Source organism: Mastigoproctus giganteus, chromosome 5, assembly GCF_048544385.1.
Source record: "Mastigoproctus giganteus isolate SK-2022 chromosome 5, ASM4854438v1, whole genome shotgun sequence".
Lineage (NCBI taxonomy): Eukaryota > Metazoa > Arthropoda > Arachnida > Uropygi > Thelyphonidae > Mastigoproctus > Mastigoproctus giganteus.
Window position 1 is genome coordinate 186,013,788 of NC_143579.1, and position 27,519 is coordinate 186,041,306.

Sequence of the window (27,519 nt, forward strand, 5' to 3'; positions counted from 1 at the left end):
ATCACTGAATTAGCGGCGCCTCCGTAGCCAGGTGGGAAGGAGCAGCAGTGCGTAGCACACGCTTCTTGATTAGACCGGGGTTCGAGCCCGTCACCACCAAATACGGAGGATGCGGAAAGGTTAAGGAATGACCACCGCATATCCTGGAGCAATATGGCCTTAGTTGCTAATGCTCCTAAAAACCAAACAACAACAACAACTGAATTAGCTTGGCGCTGGGGGGGGGGAGGAAGCTGGAAGAACTAGTTTCATGAATATAAGTATTCCTAAGCATTTTTAAAAAGAATGGGCTGAAGAGCTCACAGCACAAATTTATAACTTCAAAAAATGAAATTATGCATCAAAACAACTGACAGGTGATTCATGTCAGAAAAAATATATTAAAATATATATTATCATATATATCATAAAAGATGTATGCTCAAAGAAAAATGAAAAATTGAACCTGTTAGAAAACTGTTATCAAAAAAGTACACTCTGCAATGCATATAGTGGGTTGTGTGTCCTATTAATAATAAACTACTGGCTAAACCAAACACAAATTATAAATCGTGAATAAATTTGTATTAAGGTTCTTAATTAAAAGGATTGACAAAATCTATTTTTTTTTAATCCAATTATGTGATGCCACTCCACCCACCTACCTATCCAAACATAGTAGACTGACAATCACTTGTTCATATAATTTTAACGGTTGCCATTCTTATTCAATAAATGATATTTCTTTTTTTATTTACTAAAGTAATGCAGTCAATAAATGCAGAGCCATAATGATATGATAGGAAACCTAGGCATTTGCCTAGGTTGCCTACCATATCACTATGTGGGGAGGGCACATCACCATCATGTTGATGCTCTGTGAAGTTGTATGTGCGTTTGTCACATTATTGATGTCTGATGCCTGTCACACATTATAATGTACTACAGCACTAGTATCTCTGATGCATTATTCGCAAGTTGAATTTCAATGGGCACATGCAATTTGTACGAGTGAGAACACAATCATAGACAATTCTGTGAGGTTAGAACCTTTCTTTGTCATGATTTTGTGCCAAAAAAAACTAATATATTGTTTCATTTTATTTGTTTTTTAATAAACCCTATATCAAAATGAACAAAAACCTCAGGATTTCAAAAGAGAAAAAGCAAAAATGAACATGTATTGGTGAGTCAACAGGTTTCTAAATTTAGGAAATAGTGGTTTTCTTCAACTGAACCATATGAAATTGAAGAAGAATCGATAAACAACAATGAAAAATCTCATAGTCTACCACTAATGACAGAAAACCAACATAATATTGATGAAATTCAAGCTGAATTCATCATCATCAGCCATTTTCAATCCAATGCAGGATGAAGGCCTCTCCAGCAACTTTCCAGTTCCTTCTGTTTTGTGCAATGGCCATCCATTTACTACTTATGAACTTGTGAATTTTATCTGTCCATCTCTGTTGTTGTCATCTTGATTTTCTTTTAGTTCCTCTTGGGTACCATTCTGTTATTTTCTTAGTCCATCTGTCATCATATCATCGAGCTATGTGTCCTGCTCAAGACCATTTCAGTTCTTTAGTTTTGATAAGAATGTCCTTTATCTGTGTTTGCTGCCTAATCCATGTGTTTCTCTTCTTATCTAACAGTCTGATTCCTAATATAATTTGTTACATTCTTTGCTGTGCAGTTTTCAGCTTCTCTTCCATTCTTTTGGTGAGTGCCCAAGTTTCACTTCCATAGTCATGGTGGGAAGTATATACTAGTTCATTATTTTACGTTTCAGACAAATTGGGATATTGCTCCTCAGTATGTGACTTTATTTCCTGAATGTTATCCATCCGAAATTTATTTTTCAATTGACTTCTAGCCATTTACCATTATTACAGCTAATGGCTTGTCCCAGATAAGTATATGAATCCACTTTTTCAATTACTGCTTCTTCAATGATTATATCTCTTTCTGTAGCATACTTGTTCATTATTTTTGTTTTAGCCAAATTCATCTTTAGTCTGAAATCCTTACTAGCTCTGCATAACTGATTAAGATTTTCCTCTAATTTTTTGGTATCATGGCTCATGATCACAATGTCATCTGTAAATCGTAAATAGTCTAAGTACAACCCCTGACTTGTAGCCGTGAAGGGTATTGTGTACGGCATGTGCATTCTGTATGCAATAAAGAGTTCTTCTTCTTCTTCTACTCTCCATTCACATTGACTCCTTGCTGAAACCAATTCAATCTTCTGAAAGCTTCTTCAAGGGCAACAGTAAACAACTTCAGAGATATTATGTCTCCTTGTCAAACTCCTTTCTCAATTTTAAATTTACTAGTGTCTTTGTCTAGTCTAATAAAGGAGGTAGCGTTCTCATATATATATTTTCTTCAAAATCATAATATATGAGATGTCTATGTTTGTCTTTCCAGTGCCGAAACATTGCCTTATGCTGTATGGAGTCAAATGCCTTTTCATAATCCACATATGCCAGGCATAATGGTGTTTTATATTCATTTGCTTTCTCCATTAGCTGCAATATAACATGAAGGTGATCCACAGTTGAGAATCCTGTCCTAAAGCCAGCTTGCTCTTTTGGTTGATTCTCGTCACATATTCTTTCTAATCTGTTAGTAATGACCCTTGTGAACAACTTGAAGATGTGGGACAACAAGCTAATTGTTCTACAATTTCCAATTTATCTCCTTTCTTATGCAACAAAATTATGATTGCATTATTCCACTCCTTAGGCATCACGCCTTTCCTAATGTATTTTGTGAAGAGTCTTGCCAGTTTCTGTGTCATGTCTCTTCCTCCCAATTTTAAAAAAACTCTACAGTGACCTCATCTTCACCAGGGGCTTTCTGATTCTCATTTTCTTCAATACATGTTCTACCTCATCAGGAAGGATATGCCGTATGTGTTGCTAATTTATGATCCATCTTCTCTGCTGCTTGCATCATTTCCTCGCTCCTTATATAATTCTTTACAGTAGTCTTCTGCTATTTGAATCGTGTCTTTGTATTTATCAGTACACTATCACTATTCTTCAGTTTCAGTATCATTTGTCTTTCTGTATTACTGCTCATGGCTGCTTATTTAAGTCCTTTGTTTTCCCTTAATGCTTGTTCTACTTTTCGTGTGTATGGAGTCAAATGCCTTTTCATAATCCACATATGCCAGGCATAATGGTGTTTTATATTCATTTTTTGGCTAAGGTAAAGAAAATAGAAATATTTGACTAAGGTAAAGAAAGCCAACACGAGAACTACCACAAACTTTGGGATACTCACCCAGAGAAACTGGTTTGTCGCTACCGCAGTTTCTCCCTGCAGTCTCGGTAAACAAATAGTGCATGTCATCAGTAGTGGCAGTAGAAGACAATAACAATGTACTGATTAGTTTTTTCTCATTATTAAAAGCAGATTATTGGCGTTCATGAGTGTTTTCGCGGCTGAAATTTACTTATGGGTACACCCTCCAGACTGTCCCAGTCTTAGGGTGTTTATTCCTCCCTTCCCGCTGTTTTAAAATATGAAAAAACGACTTCTACTGTCAATACCAATAAAAATTTATTAATTTGTTTCTTCCCATTATTAAAATCAGTATTGGAGTTCATGAGTGTTTTCACAGCTGAAATTTACTTACAGGTACACCCTCTGGACTGCCCCAGTCTTAGGGTGTTCATCCCCACTTCCCGCTGTTTTAAAATAGGAAAAAACAACTTCTACTGCCACTACCAATAACACACACCACCTATTTACCGAGAATGAATGGAGAAACGGCGGTAGCGAAAAACCAATTTTTCCGGGTTAGTTTCCCGAAGTTTGCAGTATTCTCGTGTTGGCTTTCTTTACCTTCGCCAAATCTTCTTATGTCCTCTCTGAGTCTCTTTCTAATGGCTTTGCATAACTCAGTATACTCAATTTTTTCCTTGTCAGTGTTTATCTTGCTCTTCATTCATTTGTCATCTTCAGTTCATCATGACAAGTGTTTCTTGACTAATTTTTTCTTCTTTGGATTTCTTTGTACCTATAGGTTTCTCAGGCTTTATCGGTTTCAAAAATTGTTGTATTCCTTGTCGATATCTTAGTTCTGAAAGGTCTTCAGAAGCTCAAACTTGTATTATTTATTCAAGTCAGTTTTTTTCCTTTCTTTTCATCTATATCAAGTGTGCATCTTACCATTCTGTGAGCACTTCCAACCTATATCTTGTTCAGGACAGTAACATCATTCACAATATATTGTTGTTATTATTATTAATATTAGCTATATGGTGCAAGGAAGCCTGAGGCTTATGCTGCACCAGGCAAAAAAAAATTCCCCAGTTACCTTGAGAGAGAGAGAGAGAGAGAGAGAGTCAAAAGTAGAAGGGAATCACCAAGAAAGAGAAGAGTGATGATATCCGGCTCAGGACCCTGGGTGTGACAAGAGCATACTCACCAGATGTGAGCCCCTGGAGTTATCTTCTATTAGTGAGGATGAAGTCAATTTCATTAGTTGTTAATCCATTTGGGCTCTTCCATGTTTACTTTCTGTTCACCTTTTCTTGAACAGAAAAGGTGAACAGAAAGTCCCCCATAATAATGGTGTTGTGAGTTTCATCTAGAAGTCTCGCAAATTCGGTGTACATTTCTTCAACCTCTTCATCGTCATAGCTCGATGTTGGTGCATATGTCATTTATGTCATTATAACCTTTAGTTTGTACCTCTTAGAAATCTTGAGTAGTAGTTTTGAAACCCGTGGTGATGTATTTTTGAATTCCAAAATGTTGTTTTTTATATCTTTATGGATCAGAATGCAGGGGCGGCTCATCCATAGTCACTGTGGCGTTCCCAGCTATTTAAATATAGATATACAGTGAACGGAGTTATATGAAATTTTGTGAAGAACAATGCAATGCAATGAATATTTTTATTAACAAGACCCACATATAGTATGCACATCCTCTATTTCCAGTAATCATTTAAATAATAAACAAATAAAAGCATGAAATCATTTCCAACTTTGAAGTTTAATTAACTGTAGGCCGCACTGTGCATCAGGCAGTAACATATTTTGCATTCCAGTGAATATCTGGTAGTTAGTTGCCATTGGCAACATGCCAATATACATTTTTTATAGGTGAAATGAATCAAAGTCACTGTAAAGTGTGCAGTGCAGATTTCATCATTGACCATGATGGGTGTGTAGCCACAATGTCAGTGTCTTTTTGTTATTTGCCCGAATTCCCATTAAGTAACTAAATAATCAGTGTTAAGTCAATACTCAACATTCAACAGTGTAATTATGTGATTACAGCTTAATTGCAAATTGAGCTTGAACTTGATAAGTTGAAGTTATATTATGAGGTGATGTGCAAGTAAAACATTATTTCTACGACACACAATTTTGTGAAATTTGATTTGATCATGGCCTCCATGCTTCCCCATGAAGTAAATCGTGTGACAGATTGCTGAATAAACTTCAGCAACTTAGTTTTTGAGAATTATCTCTCCAAGAAAAAAAATGCGATTAAAAAAGAAGGCCGCCCCACATCAAAGATTCAGTTTCTCAGCGGAATAAGTAATAATAACGAATAAGAAATATATTTGCAGTTTTAAAACTGAATGGCACCAAAGGAAAAGTTAGCTTTGTGGTTGTGAAATTAAAAATGCATTGTTTTGTTTTCCATATTTACTGTTCGGAGGTGACTTAACGTGGACAAAAAGTGGCGTTACAAACATAAACAGAATGAAAGAAAAACTCTAAAACACCAGAGTTCGAAGAAACACATTGATAATGTGATTTCACTATCGCTTTTAGGAAGCGTAAATATTAAAGAACAGCTTAGTGAGGCCTACAGACTTTCGATCTGCAAACATAATGGAAAAGTTACCAAGAATCATGAGGTATCTAAAATAATAGATAGCATTAAATTTTGTGGACAATTTGAAATTCCTTTACGTGGACATGACGAAAAAGAGGATTCTAAAAATCCAGGAGTATTCAGAGGATTAATAAATTTTGCCTGTACATTAGATTCCAATTTAAAGAACCATTTAGAAAGTAATGCAGCATTTAAAGGCATTTCAAAAACTATTCAGAATGATATTCTTGACTGTTTGCTGCAAATGTGCCGGGATGAAATAAAAAAAAAAAATTAAAGAAGTTTCATTCATGGCTATCATGGCTGATGACACAACAGATGTTTCAGAACATATACAGATGGTAATTGTTCTGAGATATGAACTGAATGGAGACATTTTTGAGCATTTTTGGGATTTTTTCACTCCGGAAACCCAAACAGCAGATGTAATATCAAAGTGCATTCTAGATCAGTTAGACATAATCCTCAAAGGAAATACTCAAAAACTGGTTGCTCAGACATTTTATGGCGCAAGTGTGATGAAAGGCAAGAATGGGGGAGTTCAGGCTAAAATAAAAGAAGTGTACAAAAATGCACATTTTATTAACTGCTATGCACGCCAACTGAATCTGATGATGAGAAATGCAGCAAGTAGTACTCAAGATTCAAGAATATTCTTTTCGAACCTCATGTCGATACCAACATTTTTCTCGAGATCACTACAGCGTCTCTCTGTTCTCAGAAAGCACATGGACAGCCATGTTGCCCAACCTTCCCCTACAAGATGGAACTTCAATATACACACCGTGAACAGTGTTTACAAACATTTTGAATCCTTAAAAAAGTGCATGGAGGAACTACAAGCGACAGCAAATGCAGATAGGGCGATTTCAGAAGCAACTGGAATTTTGCACATCTTGAGTAATGAAAAATTTGAGTTCTGATTAACACTTTTCCATCAGATAATGCCTCAAGTGGAAATTATTTATAATCAAATGCAATCTCGAGAAACTGAGTCAGTTAAAATACATGAATATATAGGAAACTTTTAAGAATGCCATTCTAAAAATCAGGAATTCAATGTACTGTGAAAATCCTTCAAAAACACTAATGATTGAAGCGAAAGGAAGTATGCGATACATAAGTGTTGACATATATATCGCATAGTTCTTTTGACCATTCTGATGACTACTTCAGAGCCTGGACACTGCCATTCAACATTAAAAAGAATAAAAACATTTTTAAGGAGCACTATGAATCAGGAAAGGCTAAATGCTCAAGCAATGCTTTCAATAGAGAAAAACTTGTTGAACAGTGCAAGAAACTTGAATGAAAAAGTTATTAATCTATTTTCAACAAATAAAGACTGAAAAATGGATTTTGTTTTTAAGTAAAAGTTCAAGTCTGTGAATGGTAAATGTCTAGTTAATGTTTTGTAGTATTTTTAAATTGCGTATTATTATTAATGTGTATGTCTAGATGTCTTATAATCAAGGCAATTTAATGTAACTTTAAGATGCGGCACCCCCAAACATCAGAGTCATGAACTGCCACTGCCAGAAAGCCAACTCCACCTTCGCTCTTTTCACTGTTTCCATTGGTGTACAGCAGATCTCCACTTGATAAACTTATAAGTGATTCATTTCTTGTTCTTGTTTCTGCCAAGACGATGATATTTCAATTCACATTTTCTAATTCCTTTTCCAGTTATAATATCCTATCTTCACCGATGAGCAATCTTACATTGTAACAGGCCAAGTTCAGTTTCCATGCATTGCGGTCTGGTCATACCCAGGGATTCTTAGTACCCTCTGCTTCCACTCTGATCCTCTCGATGCCATAAGAGGGGGAGTGAAAGCCATTGTGGACTGAGGGCCATTTGTTTCTTCGTACTGATCAGGCACCTTGAAGAAAACCACTGTACATGTTCTTTGCCACCAAAGTGACATAACAGGGCTTACCATCGAGAAGGTGTGCATGAGTTGATTTTAAAGAGGCAGGCCAACTGGACTTCTCCTAAATCTTCTAAAATAGAAAGATATTGGATCCATCAGTGTTTTAGACTGAGTGTCTGATAACAAACAGAATGCCTGTTCCCCATTCAAGCTGAATTAGTCAACATTAATTTGCTTCTATCAACTAAAATTGAGACAGACACTGTTGAGAACCAAACTGGATCTGAATTAGTTGACATTAATTCGTCGCTATCAAACAAAATTGAGAAAGACATTGTTGAGAGCCAAATTAAATCAATCAACTACAGCAGTTCTGTTAACTGATCAAATTTAAATAAATTGAGAACAAAATATGTATTAAAAAATATGATAGATCAAGGTCTCAATGCAGATCATTTACAAGGGAAAAGAGAAGAATGTTCATTTTGTTAAATTATAGCCAAAATATATTACCAACATATTAATCTCTTCAATCAGGGATATGTTTTTAACAAATACAGCAGGCCCCCGTTATAACGCGGTTCGCTTTATGCTGATTCGCTATAACGCGGTTCGCTTTATGCTGATTCGCTATAACGCTTTCTTATATTATAACCCCTATCTGACTATAACGCTGCAGATCACTATAATGATCTTTTACAGATTGCATTTTTGGCATATTTAACGAAATCGTTTCATTTGATGGAGTCGATAGCTTGAAAATGAATAGCAAAACGGCATTAAAACGTTTCCCAGGCCGACTTGAGAAATTTTCCCACGCTCAGTGAAATTTTCTCACATGCTAATTTAATTGCAGTACAGTGACTTGTTACGTAGTTCCAAGATCAACATTTTAAAAAATGATCAAGTATTGCTTGTAATATTTGCGTTATATGCATTTATCCAAAGTCTACTCATCACTCAGTACCATATTAGACATCGTGCAAAACGGACAGTTTACTTGAACATTGTATCATAATTAATGCAACCAACGCAGTCACATTTTCGAAGAGTTAATAATAGCCGATAAGAATGAAAAAGCAACAACGTCTAAGCACAGTACGAAGACTATAAATGTAAGAAAAAGACTGAATTTGAAAATCAAATTAGACATTTTGAAGCGAATCGATTCTGGTCAAAGACAAGCGGATGTGTGCCATAATTTAGGACTTGCAAGTTTAACTAAGAACAATTATAAATAAAAAAATAAAATAAAGAATTAATTTTAGCAGTGGGAAAGATAGCTGTTCCACTGCAAGCAACTAGGGCTAGGCCGGCTATTAGGATTGAAATGGAAAGACTTTAACTAATTTTATTGAAGATATCCAATGTAGAATTCAGTTAAGTTAAATATTATTAAAAGAAATAGATAGAGAGAGAGGGAGAGATATTAGCCAATATGATGATCTGAAGAAAACTCACCTAAAAAAAAAAAAAAAAATGTGGAACCATTTAAAACTAGTAAGGGCTGGTTGAATAGATTTAAAATCAAGGGAGAAGCCGCAAGTGCAGATTAAGGAGCAGAAACTTTCAAAAAAGAACTTGTTAAAATTATTGAAGAGGGATATTATGTGTTATACTTCTCAACAAGTTTTTAACATAGATGAAGCATGACTTTTGTGGAAATGAATGCCTAAAAGAAGTTTCATATTGAAAGAAGAAAAAAACACGCCAGGTTTCAAAGCGGTGAAGGATCGGTTGACTTTATTGTTGGGTGGTAACGCTGCGGGGGGATTTAAAATTAATATTTCTTTTATTTTATTTGGAAGAGGGCCAAAGTTAAACCCAAAATCTACACATTTTTCATGATTAAATTCATCAATTAAATTAAATCAATTTATATCAATTAAATTCATGATTTTAATTGGAATTTTAACTTTAATTTTTATACGTAAGTAGTTCCACATAATTATATACGTATATAATGCAGAATATTTTATATGTATAAATATTTAAATATTAAATATTGTGACCGACATTTGTGCATCTTTTCACTACTGTTTATTATTGATTAGGAAATATCCTATGGCACCAACTGCAACTCACAAATACATATGTTACTGGACAATACTATTATTTTATTCAAAACTGATAATGGTGTCATTATCAGTTGCGAATAAAATAATAACGGGGGTCACCTGTAAGTTCAATCTTTTTGGTCAGGGAGTAAAATCTTATGTTTCAATAAAATAAATCTCTATTGTTTATAATAATAATAATAAAAACATTAATGTACTTGGTTGGTGACATTCAAATTTTAAACAAAACATGAGTATAACTCATGACATATTCTTGGTTAACTCACAAAACTCGTAAAAAAAAACTTTTGTCAAAAAATTTGACAAAGTTCAACTGGTTGACATTTTATATAAGTGGCATTTACTAGTTGACAGGCCAACCGGGCTAGCCAGGTGGGTAAAGTGCCTGCCTGGCAACCCAAAGGTTGCGGGTTCGAATCCCGCCTCGGGCTTGGATCAAAGTACTGCAAAAACCTTGGGAGGTGCACTATGGCCACAGAAGCCGATGTGCCAACAACTACCAAAAAAAAAACCAAACTAGTTGACAGTTTGAATAATTGGCATTTCAGCCACTTTGATGTTTTGACCATATCGGCATTTTAATCCTGTTTGGCATTTTGAGGTATCTGTGTTTTCAGATAGTGGGTTTTTTTAAATGCAGGCATTTTGATTATCAGTAATTTGAAGTAAACCTGAAGTAGATTCTAATAGCTGAAACAATTTATACACATCAAGGGTTTGAATACCTATCATTCCCACCTTTGCTACCTTCTCACTGATGTATTTTCTTGATGAGTAGAATAAACTAATGTTTAAATCTGATTCTAACATCTTATTTGCTTAAGATCTCTCAAAAATATTTATATAATAGTATGTTACAATTAAACCCTAACAATATCTATCTATGTATACAAATTAAACGAAGCTCACCTGCAGCATGATATAAAGTAGGTAGCCAGTCTGTAACATGCATCAACTGTCTGGAAATTCTACCTTTCTTATGAAATAAAGTACTCCAAATAAATCCAACTCCACGAACTCCTCCCTCCCAAAGGGTACTCTTCACTCCTCTCAATGGCCAGTTTGATGCAGCATTACCATTCAGCCCATGAGCAGGACCACCATTATCAGTTGTGAATAAAATAATAGTATTGTCCAGTAGTCCCTCTGCTTTAAGACTGTTTACTATTATTCCAAATGAGTCATCCACAACTGACATCATAGCTATAAATAAAGTGTGAGAATTTATTAAAATAAAAGCAATTAATGAATACCTAACTCATCAAAATGCCTAACATACAAAATAAATGCTTTGTGTATGCTTAAAGGCATATTACTATTATTAATTTGGCAGTGGAAGTGACGTCTGACCATGAAAAATGACAATCAGCCATTAATTACAATTAAAAATCTGAAATTTTTTCTACCTTCCTAAGTATAGACAAACTTTTACTGCAATAATTTCTGATGTGTTTTTTCACTCATTTCGCAGAGTAATTGAATACATCAGATGGTCCATCACCTTTTGCAATTATTAGCATGGCAGGTCACCAATCAGTTGACATACCACAAAGTCTTTCCCACCTTTATTTGCCCATTTGTTTATAATTTCACGTTACTTGTATTTCCTCTTCCACTGGTTCAACAAACATTGAATCTTACCATTGTTGTTTTTGAAAGATTTATTGTTGTTTTTGCACAGTAATGACAGGAACACAAAACTCTAGATGGCTGTTACACTGCAGAAAGCAAGGCTATAGTTTCAAATTTCAGCTGCTATGAAGCATGCCAAATTTGAAATAAATTTTGAAACAATTTGAAAATGGAAGTGAATAATAGTATCTAATATATAATATAAATGTTTTTAATTTTTTGAAAGTATTTGTTCACACTGCAAGCAAAAATATATGTGCGTGTTTAAAATTATGAGAGTTAATTGTTTTTAAACTGGAAAATGGAAGAGTCTAATACATTTGTGTTTTCAGTTTTTTTTTAAATAAAAAGTTGAATAAAATAAGTACTGCAATGCATTAAGAAAAGAGGAAATATTGGTATTCTCAAGGAGAATGCAAAAAAACCACAAAAGGTTTTCCAGAAATTAAAATAGAAAAGTTGGTCACTTGTCAGGTGACCCAGGCAATATTTTACTTCTACATTTTGGGTGCCACCACTACTGGGTTAATGGCACCTCCGTAGCCAGGTGGGAAGGAGCAGCAGTGCGTAACCCACGCTTCTTGATTAGATCGGGGTTCGAGTCCGTCACCACCAAATATGGAGGATGCGGAAAGGTCAGGGAATGACCACCGCATATTCCCGGAGTAATATGGCCTTAGTTGCTAATGCTCCTAAAAAAAAAAAAAAACCAAACCAAACCAACTGGGTTAATCAAAATCCTAGCAAGGAATTTAGTGAGAATAACAATGGAATGAGGTGCACACTTGTACACACATACTTTAATAGTATTATTAGTTAAATTCTATTAATAATACCACCACAGTCACAGGCTCTATCACTTAGTGTTGTTGAAGTATTCATTCATGTTCAGACAAATCTGTCTCACAAATCTGTTTATTTGTGAGAATTATAAAAAGAAATATTTTATATTTCTTTTCTAATATTATTTTAAAGAAATATTATTTTAAAGAAATATTTTAAATTTCTTTTCTATATTTCTAAAGCCAAATTAGCAATGAATTATTAATTCCTCACTAAATTATTAATTCCTTGGTAATGATTTTAATTAATCCAGCTGTGGTGGAACCCAAAATGTAGCAGGAAAATGGTACCTGATAAGTGACTAACTTTTCTATTTTGATTTCTGGAAAACGTTTTGTGATTTTTTGCATGAAAAGTCCAAAGGTATAGATCATAGGTTCCCAAAGTGGGCGGTACTGCTCCCCCAATGGGCGCTGAAGCCTTCTGGTGGGGGGGGGCGATAATGGGTTCAGAAGCAATTGGGGGGCGTTCAGGCCTTTTAGGGGTTGGTGGCTCCTTATCCGTATTTTTATCTCCTCGGGGTCCAGTGGACCCAGTTCAATTTTTACTCTATGGACACAGCTGAAATTCACTATAGGTGAAGCTAGAACTGTTTTCTTCGATTTTCCCACTTCAATTTTCAAAACCTATTGAATTTCACGCAAATGACAAAAATGTGACATCAAGTGTGTATTTTTTTAGGCCTTTTTCTGTTATTTTTCTAAACCCACCCTAATTAGCCTAGGGCCTTTGAAATGCGACAACACGAGCTACTGTGAGTTGACATAAGAAGCAATAAAGCAAAACAGTAGCAACAAATGTTTTTGAAAGGTACATTTTTGCTGTTTAGGAATAAGTTTCATTACAATCATCAGTCAAAAGTGTGATAGATAAGTGGAGTCATACAAAGTGTAAATTAAATCTTTTAATTTGTGAATATCGTTGCAAATTTTATTACTTCATTATGTCTGAATCTAAGAAGAAATGTCGATTGCAGAAGAGACAATACAGTATTGAGTATTTGAAATACGGCTTTATTCAGTCTCCTACGAACCAATTATTACCTATGTGCTTGATTTGCCAAAAAGTATTTTCAAATGAAGCAATGAAGTCTTCTAGGCTACAAGAGCATTTGACTAAAATGCATGCTGATGAAAAGGATAAAGATTTGTCCTATTTACAAGTACTAGAAGAAAAATATTTTAAACGTCCAACTATATCAAAACTTTTTTTGCGTCGTCCACTAAACAAGATAATGACGGATTACAAACTTCTTATAATATTTCATTATTAATCGCAAAAGTGGGAAAACGACACACAATTGTTGAGGAATTAATCTTGCTGGCAGCAAAAGAAGTAATAAACACTGTGCTTCATAAGCCAGTGTCAGATATCATCAGGAAAATTCCTTTGAGCAATAATTCAGTGCAAAGAAGAATCGATGAAATGGCTGAAGACTTTGAAAAATCATTGTGCGATTATTTGAAGACATGCCAATTTTCCATTCAACTTGATGAATCAACTCTCCCAAATAATGAAGCACTACTCTTATCATACGTAGGATTCATAAAAGAAGAAAAAGTTTGTCAAAAATTATTATTTGCTAAAACTTTGGAAACGGATACAAAAGGAGAATCTATATTTAATACCATGAATAAGTTTTTTCAGGAGAAAGACATTCCTATTCGTAATATTTTGTCTGCTGCTACTGATGGTGCTCCAGCAATGACAGGGTGCCACAAGGGTTTCATAGCACATTTGAAACAAGCAGTATCAAATGTACTCGCTATACATTTGTTCTTCATCGTCAACATTTGGTTGTGAAGAATTTAAGTGAATGCCTGCATACGTCACTCCATTACGTTATTAGAGCAGTCAACAAGATTAGAAGCAATTCATTGAGTGACAGATTGCTAGCCAACTTTGTAGTGAAAACGATGAAGATTTCAATCGTTTACTGCTACACACAGAAGTTCGTTGGCTTTCAAAAAGTATTTGTCTGAATCGATTTTACAATTTGTCTGATTCAGTACTAGAGTTCCTAGAAAACAGAGATGACGGATTGCGGGCCAATCTGATTACATCCAAAAATGACATCGCTTATTTGACAGACCTCTATAAAATATTTAATGAAGTCTATCTACAATTACAAGGTGATGAATGGAATTTAATTAAAACAAAAAACGTTATTGCTGCTTTTGTGGGGAAACTTCTTCTGTTCAAGCAGAATCTAGAGGCCGAGGGGAATATAGCCACTTTTCAAATTTATCAGCAGTGTCTCTCAAAAAGGAAGATTTACTTATATCCTGCCAAAACTTGGAGGTTCTCCATGCTGATTTTAATGAGCGATTCAAGGATATTCTAAACATGAATATACCAAATTGGGTTCTAGATCCTATCTCACATGTAAACACAGTAGGATCATCAAATTTAGAAGAGCAACTCATAGAACTCACAACAAATGAAGAACTAAAAATAAAATTCAAAAGTGGATACCAAGAGTTCTAGCTTCAGAAATCAATACCGACACTGTACCCTGGATTATGGAAAATAGTGCAGAAATTTTTAATTGCATTTCCATCTTATTTGGCTGAGCATGGGTTTAGTGCTGTAGTGAATTTACTATCTAAGAAAAGGAACCGATTGCATATAACTGAGCGTGCCGATTTACAACTATTTTTAACGAAAGTTGAACCCGATATTAACAAACTTTTAAAAATGCATCAGGCTTATCTTTCACATTAATTTGTTATTTTTTCTTTGTATTTTTACTTTGTAAGTTTGAAATAAACAATTTTCTAATACATTTGATGGTGTTTTAATTATTACTATAAGATTCTTACTAATTCATTTGCAATCTCTTAATATGTATTACAAATTTTCATATTTAAACCATTGTATGAAACTGTGCATAATGTTATTTGAGCATACACTTTACAATCTTTACATATGGGCTATGTTTCATCAAAATCAGAATAGCAATACAGTCAGTCCTCGTATAACACGTGTTTGCACTACACGAATTCGATCATACACGATTTATAAATAGGGGAACGATATCTTATATAACACGAACCGAATTCGCTTATGCACAATTCGCCTTTGTGTTTACAAGAAATGGCAGTCGAACGCAGAATCACCCCAACCGAACGCAACACGATAGGAATGAAGAGAAGATTCTGAAAAGTATTTATGTTTTTTATATCAGTGAAGGGGAAACACATTTCACCATAATAACGTAAAACCAACACAATTCCAGCAATCGGTATAATCGCAAGTGCAATTAGATCGAGTTTACTACCAGTTTATAACAGATTCCACTAGCAGAAACGCAACTGGAAATTGTTTTTATTGTTTTATGGTAGTAACCCCTAGAAATGTGAGGTGTTAATAGTGTATCTCGGCCTTTACGGTGTTTATTAAGTTGCTACACGTGCGCAGCTTTGTTTATGTGTATCAAGCGTGCCTCCTCGTTTTGTAATTGTGCTTTATTCCCTAAAAATGAGTAAAATACTTAAAAGGTGTGAAAAGCAAGCGTCCTGGCGAAGACACTACAGATTCAGAGAGAAAAAGAAAAGCAATATCGATAAACAGAGGCGGACTGAGTCAAAAATTCTTACCCGGGAAAATTTATAGTGGCCTCATACTATGGTTTATGGCCAAAATCACACCGGCCTCGGGCCCACCGGGGGTTTCCCTGGTAAGGCTTATGGCCAGTCCGCCTCTGTCGATAGAGAAAAAATATGAAATTGTGAAACACTTTGAGCGAAATGAAAGACCATGTGATATTGCATGTGCTACAGGCCTAAATGAGGCAATGCCGAGAATTACAAAGAATGCAGAGAAAATAAAAACAACTTTCATAGCAGGAACAACTCAAAGTGTAATTAAAATCCATTAGATTAAGACACAAAGAATTGGAAGAGATGGAACGGCTGTCATCTGTTTGGATAGAAAATCAACAGAAAACAAGTTTGCTTACGATAGAAGCAAAAGCATTAGCAATATTTTATTATGTAATAGTCGTAATAAAATACTTAAGTATTTTGTTATGATTATTTATTGTGTTTGGTAATGTTTTGGTTAGAAATGTGTGTTCAATCTTGGGTGGTCAGCACCTAACCCTATTTTTCCCATAGAGCCTGTTGTTTATATTGCACGATTTTGCATTGCATGAGGGTTTCTAGGAACACAACTATCATGCTATACGAGGACTGACTGTACCTGTGTTCAAGATGAAGCACATATTGGTCACTACTTTTTCAATAATTTAACGGCATAAAAGTAATGTATCATTAGTTCCTATTTACTTCGAAAATATCAAACGGCTTGAACGCGGAAAACTGCTTTAATGGGGGGCGTTACAAAATTTAAAGTGGCCAAAATTCTTGCAAAGTGGGCGGTGGCCCGAAAACGTTTGGGAACCTATGGTATAGATAAATTAAAACAGATAAAATATGGTTGAAGTCTCAAAATTTATGAAATGCAGCGGAGTGATAAAATGAACAGATAATTTCATTTAGAATAATTAGAGATAACAAACCAGTGGCTGACACCATTAACCTTCTCTCACTTACACCCCAGTCTATTGGTGCCTGTGTGATTCCTTTTTTGTGTTAATTATAAAAAAATAAATTTTTAGCTTTTTTAATAAATGGAAAATGATATTCTATTAATTATGATTTGCTAAACCCAATTAAAAAATATTGAATGAAAATAAATAAGATTAGTAATAATAATACACAAAATATTAAATGAATAAGCTAGTTAGTTATTTAGTTAGTTAGTTATTTGGTTTTAGGAGCATTAGCAACTAAGGCCATATTGCTCCGGGATATGCGGTGGTCATTCCCTGACCTTTCCGCATCCTCCGTATTTGGTGGTGATGGGCTCGAACCCCAGTTTAATCAAGAAGCGTGTGCTATGCACTGCTGCTCCTTCCCACCTGGCTACGGAGGTGCCAAAAAAATGAATAAGCAAAATATTAATAATAAAATTTAAAAAATAACAATAAAGAAATTTTATCATATTTTTTTGTATTGTTGCTTGCTCGGTAAACAGACTGTGGGTGTTATCGGTCAGGAGTAGAAATTGAATCCCATGGCTGATTGAAACCCTCCCAAAGTGGAGGGGGTAACCTGACCTTTTTTTTTTTAGAATCACTGGTGGACTAGTGGATAAATTGTCTATTAAAAAAAAAAAAAACAAAGGAAGCCCATATGAGAAGCATGGCAATTTTCGAAAAAGTTTACCGGTGAAACTACATTACGAACATTTTTTACAACGGCAGAACTTCCAATCTGACTCTGTTCGTAATTCAATTAGCGATTCTAAAGAGAAAAGGTCAGGTTACCCCCTCCACTTCGGGAGGGTTTCAAGCTCCTGTGGGATTCAACTACTCCAGACCAATAACACCCACCATCTTTTACCGAGCGAGCAACAATACAAATGCCGTTACGGCAAAGTACTTTTACCAGTAAATTTCATCGAACTTTTGCGTGCTTCTCATTCAGGCTTTCTTTACCTTAGCCCAAAAACTTTATTAAAATCTAAATATATGATGTTAATATTATTTTTTGCATCCATTTCCTTTGTCACTGTATCATAATAGCTAATTTGACTGTTTAGAAAAATGTTTCCTTTTCACAAATTTGTGCTGTGACACAAATTCCATATGGCTTCATTCTTGTCAAGATGATCCTACCTTACTTCTGTAACCACTGACTCCATTATTTTCCCTGAAAGAGGAGTCAAGCTTATAGGTCAGAAATTACTTTGCCTTTTGATCCCCTCCTCCTTTGTGATTAGGAGAGAAGTTTGCACATCTTCAATGTTAACTTCTTGCTCAATTATCCCATTTGCACACAAAGCAAAGCATTTCTATGTAACCAAGTTATTGGCCAAGTAACAGGCCAATAACTCTAAAATCTCCACACAATAGCCAACTATGATCCTTGTACAAATTTTTCCAAAAGAAGCTTACCATTTTCATAGTTTTCTTTTAAGAGTGCTGAATGAGCTACAGGAATGGATGCATACTTGATTCTTAACTGTGGAAAAGTGATGACACATTGTTAGTCATATATATAGATTACATAACAACTAATTACACTGTTATACCATGTGAATATATTTTAAAATGCATTTACTGAAGTGTTACCACATCAGTTTACACTTAAAACATTAGAAGCATGTCAAGGTTCAACTGAACCTTGAAACCTGGCATTTCAAGGTTCAGTTGAACCTTGATATGCCAGGTCTCTTTAGAGGAGATACTCACCATAAGTAAGGCTGCCTGTACTGGAACTACCCGGGTTTATTTTTAGTGCTAATTTCAGAAACACTGTGAATTTTGCAACCATCCAAATCTATGTAGATCAATATAATTATTTTCTCCAAGAGAGGGACTAAGCATGAGGAAATCCCCTCTTACAAAAATATTCATAGCACAATTAGAGCATGATAGTATTAATTTTTATACCACTCCTCTCCCCCAAGAGCTTAACTGTTATTAAGACATTGATGATATTTTCACCATTTGAGAACAGCACACAATTAGAATCTTTCCAAAATGATTTTAATAACTTCAATTCCAGCATTAGGCTTTGTATGGAAAAATGCAAAAATGGAATGCTCCACTTTTTAAGACATTAATATAAACATTTAACAACAAGCTAAAATCCACTGTCATTGTTCAGAAAACCTTCCAATACCTTGTCGCTTCTAAACTATACCAATTCCCTACATCAATAAAAACAGGTATCATCAAAGAGCAATCCATAGAGCTATTTTATATTACTTGACTTTATCATATCCATCCTCAGGAAGAACCAACACCTTGAGAAATTAACTATGGCCCATACATTTAAAATTTTTCATATCTCCCACCCTTCGTGCAAAACAGACCAATCCCAACTTGTATTCCCACTCCATTCCTGTATAGGCAAACAGTCAACAGACTAGCCAAAAAAAAAAAAAAAAAACACAGTGTACAGGTACAATTCACCAGCAACAAAAATCCGAAACAAATACTCTGCTCCTCCTGTCACCACCTAATAACTGGATTTCCAATACAACAAATATTTTGTAGAGCTAACTTTCTGCAATCTCCAAGACTAGAGTTCAGGAACACATCAATAACATCAGGAAAGGTAATCCACTCCAAAGCGATGTTTCACATTATACTATATCTGAGAATCATAAAGTTCACACTTCAAGCCCAAAAGTATTGTATATATTCAACCTATCACAGAAGGATTTTCAGGCCTGTCACATATGGAGGGATTACCATAATACATTCAACATAAACAGGGTCAGAATTACCATTCTCTCACGAATCAACCTCTTCCATGATAACTCCAGTACCTACAGGAACCCAACAGTCTGGCTGAGCATATAAGGGAGGAATTCCTCAATGAAACTACAACCAACAATGTCTGCATAATTCTAGCTCAATACATTTTCTTGTGAAATAACAGAAACATTAACTGGTTCACTTGATTTACAACTGTGTTCACAGAAGGTAGTCCTACTTCATAGGAATACCTACTGTGAACAATTAGGCAGTCCCTATGAAATAAATACTATGACTGCTTCTTAGGACTATCTAACAGACATTCATATACATATTGAGGAGGAGTAAGGGAGTCCCTGGATTTCAATATTATTATTATTATTATTATTATTAATGGCCATATTGTACAAGGAAGCCTGAGGCTTATGCTGCACCAGCCAAAAAAAAAAAAAAAAAATTCCCAAGTTACCCCCCTGTGTGAGAGAGAGAGAGAGAGAGAGAGAGAGAGAGAGAGAGAGAGAGAGAGAGAGAGAGAGAGAAGTAGAAAGGAATCACCAAGAAAGAGAAGAATGATGATATCCAGCTCAGGACCCTGGGTTTGCCAAGCCCATACTCACCAGATGTGAGCCCCCGGGGTGAATATCCTCCAGAATATCACACTACTGCTAAGCTATGCTATTTCCTTAGTGCAAAAAGTGTCCACTAACTCCTGTTGTTTCTGTTAGTTACACACACACACACACACACACACACACACACACACACACACACACACACACACACACACACACACACACACACACACACACACACACACCATATGGGGTAAAAATAAATAGGATTTATCAAACTAGCTTTACGCCAATTCCTGACTTGGCAATATATTCTTTAGCATTAGCAGAGACACCCAATATAAAAAAGCAAGCTTATACACCATCAGCCAATAAAAAAAAAAAATCTTCCCATTTCACCCATCCATTCACTCCAAAATTTGTCCTCTACTTTGAATTTATTTAAGGCAACTTCCACAATGATTGATGGAAGTTTGTTCCAGCAATCAACCACCTACTGGTTAAAGGCAAATTTCCACACGTCTATTCTATAACTGTCTTTCCTTAACTCGAATTTATGCCCATTCAGGTGCACATCTGAGCAAGAGGAAGAATCCTATTAACATTAAGCCAAAGCCAGCTCAAACCATTCAAGGCCTTATACACCTCAATCAGATCACCTCGCAGGTGCCTAGTCTCCATACGTTGCAATTTGCGGAACTTAAGTCCTTGGTAAGAGGAACCCTTTGTTTCTCTCGCCAATCTCATAGCCCTTCTCTGTACTCATTCCAGTAGCTCTAGATCCTTCTAAAAATGAAGATTCCAGACCTGTATGAAGTACTCAAGGTGTAGCCTGATCATTGCCTTATACAAAGGGATAATCACCTCATCCCTGCTAGCAAAATTCCTGTATATCATTGACAAGACCCCACAAGCTGCTCTGACAACCTGTCTGCACTCAGAAAACTTCATATCTGACTGCATAATTACCCCCAAGTCCTTTTCATTCTCCACTACCTAAAGTGTAGTACCACACAGTTGGTTGGTTACTCCGGAGTTACTGCTACCCATATGCCATACTTTGCATTTGTCAATGCTAAACTGCAGTTGCCACCTCTAAGCCCATCTGCCCAACTTTTCTAGATCTTGTTGCAATAGTGTGCTGTCATTAACAACACTGCCAACCTTCATATTGTCTGCAAACTTGGACATTAAGCCCGATATACCTTCGTAAATATCACTGATAAATATACAAAACAACATTGTGCCCAACAACAAACCCTGGGGGACTCCACTAATAATATTAATCCATGAAGAGCAGTGTCCATTGATTACCACTCTGTCATCTTCCACACAACCATCCCTTTATCCATAGCAGCAACTTGTCCTTAATGCCATACTGCTCCAATTTGTATAGCACTCCTCCACATGCAACAGTATCAAAAGCTTTGCTGAAATTCAAGTATATAATATAAAAATTATTTTTTGCATCCAGTTCCTTTGTGACCACATTGTAGTATCCAATGGAATTTGTCTGACAAGACTTCCCCTTAACAAACCCCTGCTATGTCTGAACTATAACTGCAGTCATGCCTAGATGATCCTGGAATGCTTCTTTAACCAGTGACTCCATTATTTTCCTCAAAAAGAAGTTAAACTAACAGGTCTGTAATTACTCGTGTAATCCTTTGATTCCCTTTTGTGAATTGGGGATACATTTGCACATCTGCAGTCTGTGAGGGCCTTCCCTGATTCCAAGGATATTCTCATAATTATGGGTAAGGGTTTGCTTACTTTTCTTGCTGCCTCCATTAATATAACTGGATTAATCCCCTCCACCCTAGGTGCCTTTCTTATGTTTAACTTCATCAATTTCTCCTACACTTTGCTCTACATTATTACAAAATCCTTTAGCTCCCTGCTAGAGTTTGATAAACTTCAGCATTCCCCTCTCTAAATAACTTCTCACGTGTGAATGTAGATGCAAAATACTCATTCAATTTGTCAGGTACCCAAGCAGGCCCATCAACAGTCAATCTATCAATATCAAGTGGAACAATCTTATTCATTCCCTTCTTTCTAGAGTTTACATAAGTAAAGAAGTCTTTGTGTTTTTCTTTGCATCTTTTGTTAAAATATTTCTTGTAATCTGCGTTTGCTTGCCTAACTTCCTTTGTCACTTGATTACAGATTTGCTTATATCTACCATAGTTTTCTGTGTCTCCTGATAATTTATATGTATCCCATGCATTTTTCTTCTCTGCCATGAGTCTCATTAGTTCATCTGACATCCAATTAGGCCTAAACCTTGAACCATATTTCTTAGCTGGTATGAAAAGCCTAGTAACTTCCAAAATTAATTCCTTGAATGATTCCCAATTAGAATTTGCTATTAGTAATGTCAGCAGTTGGTCTCACTGTATAGAATTTAAAAACAGTCTGAGACCACTGCAGTCACCTTTACAAAAGCAGAAACCCTTCCCTTTACCCCTGATGGTACTTTCATCTTTAAATAAGTCTCACATCAGTACACTGTAAAAGTACCAAAGTTTTTAGTACCAAACAAGTCACTCTTCCTGATGCTGGTCAGTCAGGAATGTCGACTTTTATTTTCTAACTTATGGAAGGTTTGAGCCATGTAATACTGGACATGGGCACTAGAAGAAACATGTTTATTTCACAGTAAGTTCCTCCAATACTGCCTTTCTTTGTCTGAGTAGGGTGCAGGAGCATTAAAACCTCCAACTTGTGTTGTGGAAATTGGCATTATTGAAAGCTGCTGTTGTCTTTAATTATTAAATTAAGGATAAGTGTATATATAATAATATTAACAACAGTAGGCCTTTTATTGATTTGGGATGTTATGAGCAGCCATGCAATAAAATTCACTTTGAGAAAGAGCACAATGATCTAATATGAAAGGCACTGATTTCTCAAATCGTATTACATCCTTGACTTGAGCTGATGTTACCTTATAAGTAAACAATACTTCTCTTTATATAACTTTACCTGCTTAGATAGTTACTCATTTCTTTTGTCCTCCTTGAGAGAATAGTAGTTTTGCCACTTGTTTAGAAAGTTCTGGATTCCAATCCAGTAAGAGGAATCATTAAAAAAGATTCCTCTAACAGGAAAACTTTTTCATCCTCTAAAAGAATTAAAAAGTCTTCAATCAAGGCTGTGATTAGTTGATCTCAGATGGAGAGTACCTCATAAGTTCCTATGGGTTTTCAGTTTGTGCATTATGCAAATTGACTTGTAAACACACTTTAATACAAAATACATAATACAATAATCAATATGGCCTATAATGCTGATGAGTTGTAAAATCAATAACAACTCATTCTCTTCTGATAGTATCAGCAATTCTATCTGTGCAATACTTGACAATCCAGTGATATTTAAGCTGGAAATACTTGTATAACAATTAAAAACTACAGCAATAACATTTAAAATTGTCTACTTACCAGCATATATTCTACGGTTTCTATCCTGTATATGAGAAAATTTAGCAATATATTTTGGAGGAGCCTGAAGAGGTGCATATGGATTTCCACTATGGACAGCTTGATAAGCAATATACAGGAAGAGTGGCTATTTATTAAAAATAAGAAATTAATTAATTAAATTTTAATTAATTAAATCAAATAATTGTATCTTTGAAAAAAACTTTTAAAAGTTCATAAATACTACTATATTATGAGACATTAAGAGAAATAAGACAACAGTTTATAGGTCAGATTTTTATATAGTACAGGGCCTCCTTTGGTCTTAAAATATAGCACTGCAGTCTTTGAGGAATATTTTTGACCAATCAATGCACTGCACTGACAAAAATATTTCACCAGTCTTCCTTCATGGATGAGCTCTCATGATTTTTCAATTCATCCTATAGTGGTTCTCAGATCAGGACTCTAAGTTGGCAGTCCATCAGTGTTGCATTATTATTCCCAAAGCATGCAAACCACATGCTGAAGTGTGTGTGATGGAGGTCATTGTGTTATTCAAAAACATAAGATCTTGCACAGTGTTGGGATAATGCCATTATTAATGCAACTACAACTCCTTTGATAAAGTGCTATCTACAAAAAGCTATTGTCCCAACACCACACCACAACAATCAAGCCCTAACTATCAAAAATATACAGATGGTTTGGTTCTTTTCAAAATATTCTCCAAGTAGGTGCCACGCCCAAGTTTTTCAATCAGATGGAAACCTTTGGGTGTGGTACCAAGTGAAAACAAGTGAGTATAGTATCTGCACTGACAATTATTTCTATATATTCCCAGACCTCCTGTGTGATTTTCAGAATTTGCTGAAAATGCTGAAAATCACAATTTTTCTGGACAATCAACATTGGCTGGGTTAGCTGCTCTTGTCATGAACATTGTTATAGGTGGAGATCTCAGAATGTTGAGAAGCTCTGGTACGCCAAGTCATATGCTGTTTTATGGTAATCTGGAATTGTTCAGATTTATCTGACTGGGTTGCAGATTGATGTAGTTTAATTTAAACTTTTAGATCTTATAATATTACATCAAGTCTTCTTTTTTCATAGTTGGATGATACTACAGTTAACTTAATGTTTTAGAATGAGATTGATTGGACATCATCCTGGTTGGATTCTAAATTAATGAGGGTAAGGTAACCCTATGTTTATTGTCACTGGGTGTATGGCAACTCTTTTGGTGCTGCTAGTTTGACAGCTGTTTATCCCACTAGGAAATTGTGTGGGATAATATTGATTGTGTTCCCAGGGGGCAGGGAACCAGGTGTTCCCTGCCCCCTGGCTGCAAAGTCGCCAGGCGCCGACAATCAACACTCAATAGAACCCACACATACTATACACACTTACACACACTTGGTGGCCTTGGGAAATGCATCAGCGACATATAAGGGAAACCCTGGAGACTGCCTATAATAGAAGAATACTTTGAATACTTATGGCACCCCACCACTTTTCAGCATTCAAATTTTTTAACTAATTACTGCATGACATAACAACTGCAAATAACACTTCTGTAGCTTCGTGTATACCTCTTTAGCCCTATACACCTTCGTGTATACCTGCAATATTTGCTTATACTTTGATGATACATTCTATACAGCACACTTATAAAACACAAGAGGTCTAAATGCAAACAAAGTTTTTTATTTGAAATCGACTCTTTTCTTTACTTGTGTTAGGCAGCTCAATGACAGCTACTCTTAAATATAGGAGCATATCTGGGAATATTTAATTATTGTCGGTGAATCTATTGTCAGGGAGATGAGTAACATATTGTGCAAAAAGGATAGGTGGAATAGGAGCAGGGTATATTTGCCAGAGGCAAAAGTTGATGATGTTGTAGAGCAGATATCATCTTTTAAGGGCACAAAGGGTGATAGTGTTGTACACATTGGCACTAATGACATTAAGAGCAGGAGATCTGCAGATTTACTTAACAAGTACAGGTCAATGTTAAAAAAAAAAGGTCATGAGTTAGGGTTCAATTTGAAAGTTGTTATTTGGTTTTTAGGAGCATTAGCAACTAAGGCCATATTGCTCCGGGGATATGCGTTGGTCATTCCCTGACCTTTCTGCATCCTCCGTATTTGGTGGTCACGGGCTTGAACCCCGGTCTAATCAAGAAGTGTGTGCTACGCACTGCTGCTCCTGTCCACCTGGCTACGGAGGAGCCAAATTTTAAAGTGTCTGCAATTCTGCGCAGAAACGATACAAGGGAGTATATGATGAGAGCCTTGTCAATCAATTCGGGCTCTTGTAGAGGTTGTGCAAGGCTCGTGGGGTAGAATTTTTCTCAGCATGGTCTGTGCTTGTTAACAGAAAGAGAGATTGCTTCTACAGGAATGGCACACACTTAAATAAAAAGGGTGCAAGAATATTTGCTGATGCTATCGAGGCAGTATTAGGTGGGTCGGAAAACTGCTAGCTTGGGGGGATTCACAGACTAATAGATTAACAGAAGTCGTGGGCAGAAGTGAAAGTGATTTTTGCACTGCTTCTATTAGACTGAGCAGCAGCAGCCTAGAAAGCAAGATGCTGGGGATTTCAGGGACAAGTTGGAGTCATTATGGAACAAGCAAATATATAGGTAACTAAAAGTAGGAACAAGTCCATGTATGTACTTGCATGTACACCAATGCTAGGAGTATAGTAAATAAATTTGATGAATTTGAAGTGGTTGTCAAGACATCAAAGACAGATATTGTTGGGATATCAGACACATGGTGTTACACAGATAAAAACAGTGCAGAACTGGAATAGGGGAAGTACAATGTGTACAGAAAGGATAGACTGGACAGGAAGAAAGGAGGGATTGTGCTATTAGTTAATAGCATAATCCCTCCTCGGCAACTCGTTGTGAAGGCAGAGCACAATATGAGAAAGAGCAAATGATGCCCACAACAACTACTTTGTAGTTTTTTAAGAGTGTCTATGGTGTATCTAAACACCGATATTATATAGATATTAACTCTTAAAGTATTATGCCAAGTGCATTTAATTATTTTAGCTATTAGTTAAGAAACACGTAAAATCCAAGGAAGTGCATCCAGTTGACATAGATGGACAGTGCGATGTTGAGTCAGTTTGGTGTGATCTAAGCACAGGGAAAGCAAAATTGAGAGTAGGAGTGTGTTATAGGCCTAATGACCCTGATGAGTATAATAAACAACTGCACAGAGAAATAGAGTGGGCCAGTAAATCAGAGAGTCGTATAATGGGGGATTTTAACTTCCCAAAATATTGATTGGAACTTGTGTATTGGTCACTCACACACTAGCAAGATTTTGTGGATTTATTGGATGATTGCATTCTACCGCAGCATGTTCAAGAGGCAACCAGAGGAAGTAATACTCTTTATCTGATTATCAGCATTGATTATTTGTGCATTAAGAATTTGCAAATAAAGGAACCAATAGGTGGCAGTGATCACAGTGTACTGATGTGGGATATACTTAAAGATAACTACCATCGGGGTAAAGGGAAGGGTTTTTACTTTCATAAAGATGACTACAGTGGTCTGAGACAGTTTTTAAATCCTATACAGTGGGCCCAACTGATGATGTTACCAACGGCAAATTTTAAATGGGAAACATTCAAGGAATTAACCTTGGAAGCTACTAGGCTTTCATATCAACTAAGAAATATTGTTGAAGGTTTAGTCCTAAATGGATGTCAGATGAACTAATGCGACTCGTGAACTAATGAGTCAGATGAACTAATAAATTATGAGGCAACACAGAAGCCTATGGTAGATATAAGCTAGTCTGTAAATCACAAAGGAGGTTAGGCAAGCAAATGCAGATTACGAGAAATCTTTGGCAAAGGATGCAAAGAAAAACAGAATTTTGCACACATTTTGCACCTACATTTACACATGAGGAATTCTGCAGGGAAGTGGAGGACAGA

General features: G+C 35.7%; 1 protein-coding gene across 1 annotated transcript in view; it reads right to left on the reverse strand.

Moving 5' to 3' along the window:
• Nucleotides 1–27,519, reverse strand: part of LOC150085929 (arylsulfatase B-like) — a 167,309-nt gene that overhangs the window by 17,782 nt on the left and 122,008 nt on the right. Inside the window, exons 7-8 of the mRNA XM_090373587.1 lie at nt 23,572–23,698; nt 10,715–11,008 (exon numbers count right to left, since the gene is read on the reverse strand). Coding sequence (XP_090229713.1) covers nt 10,715–11,008; nt 23,572–23,698 — 421 coding nt within the window. The remainder of the gene's footprint in view (nt 1–10,714; nt 11,009–23,571; nt 23,699–27,519) is intronic.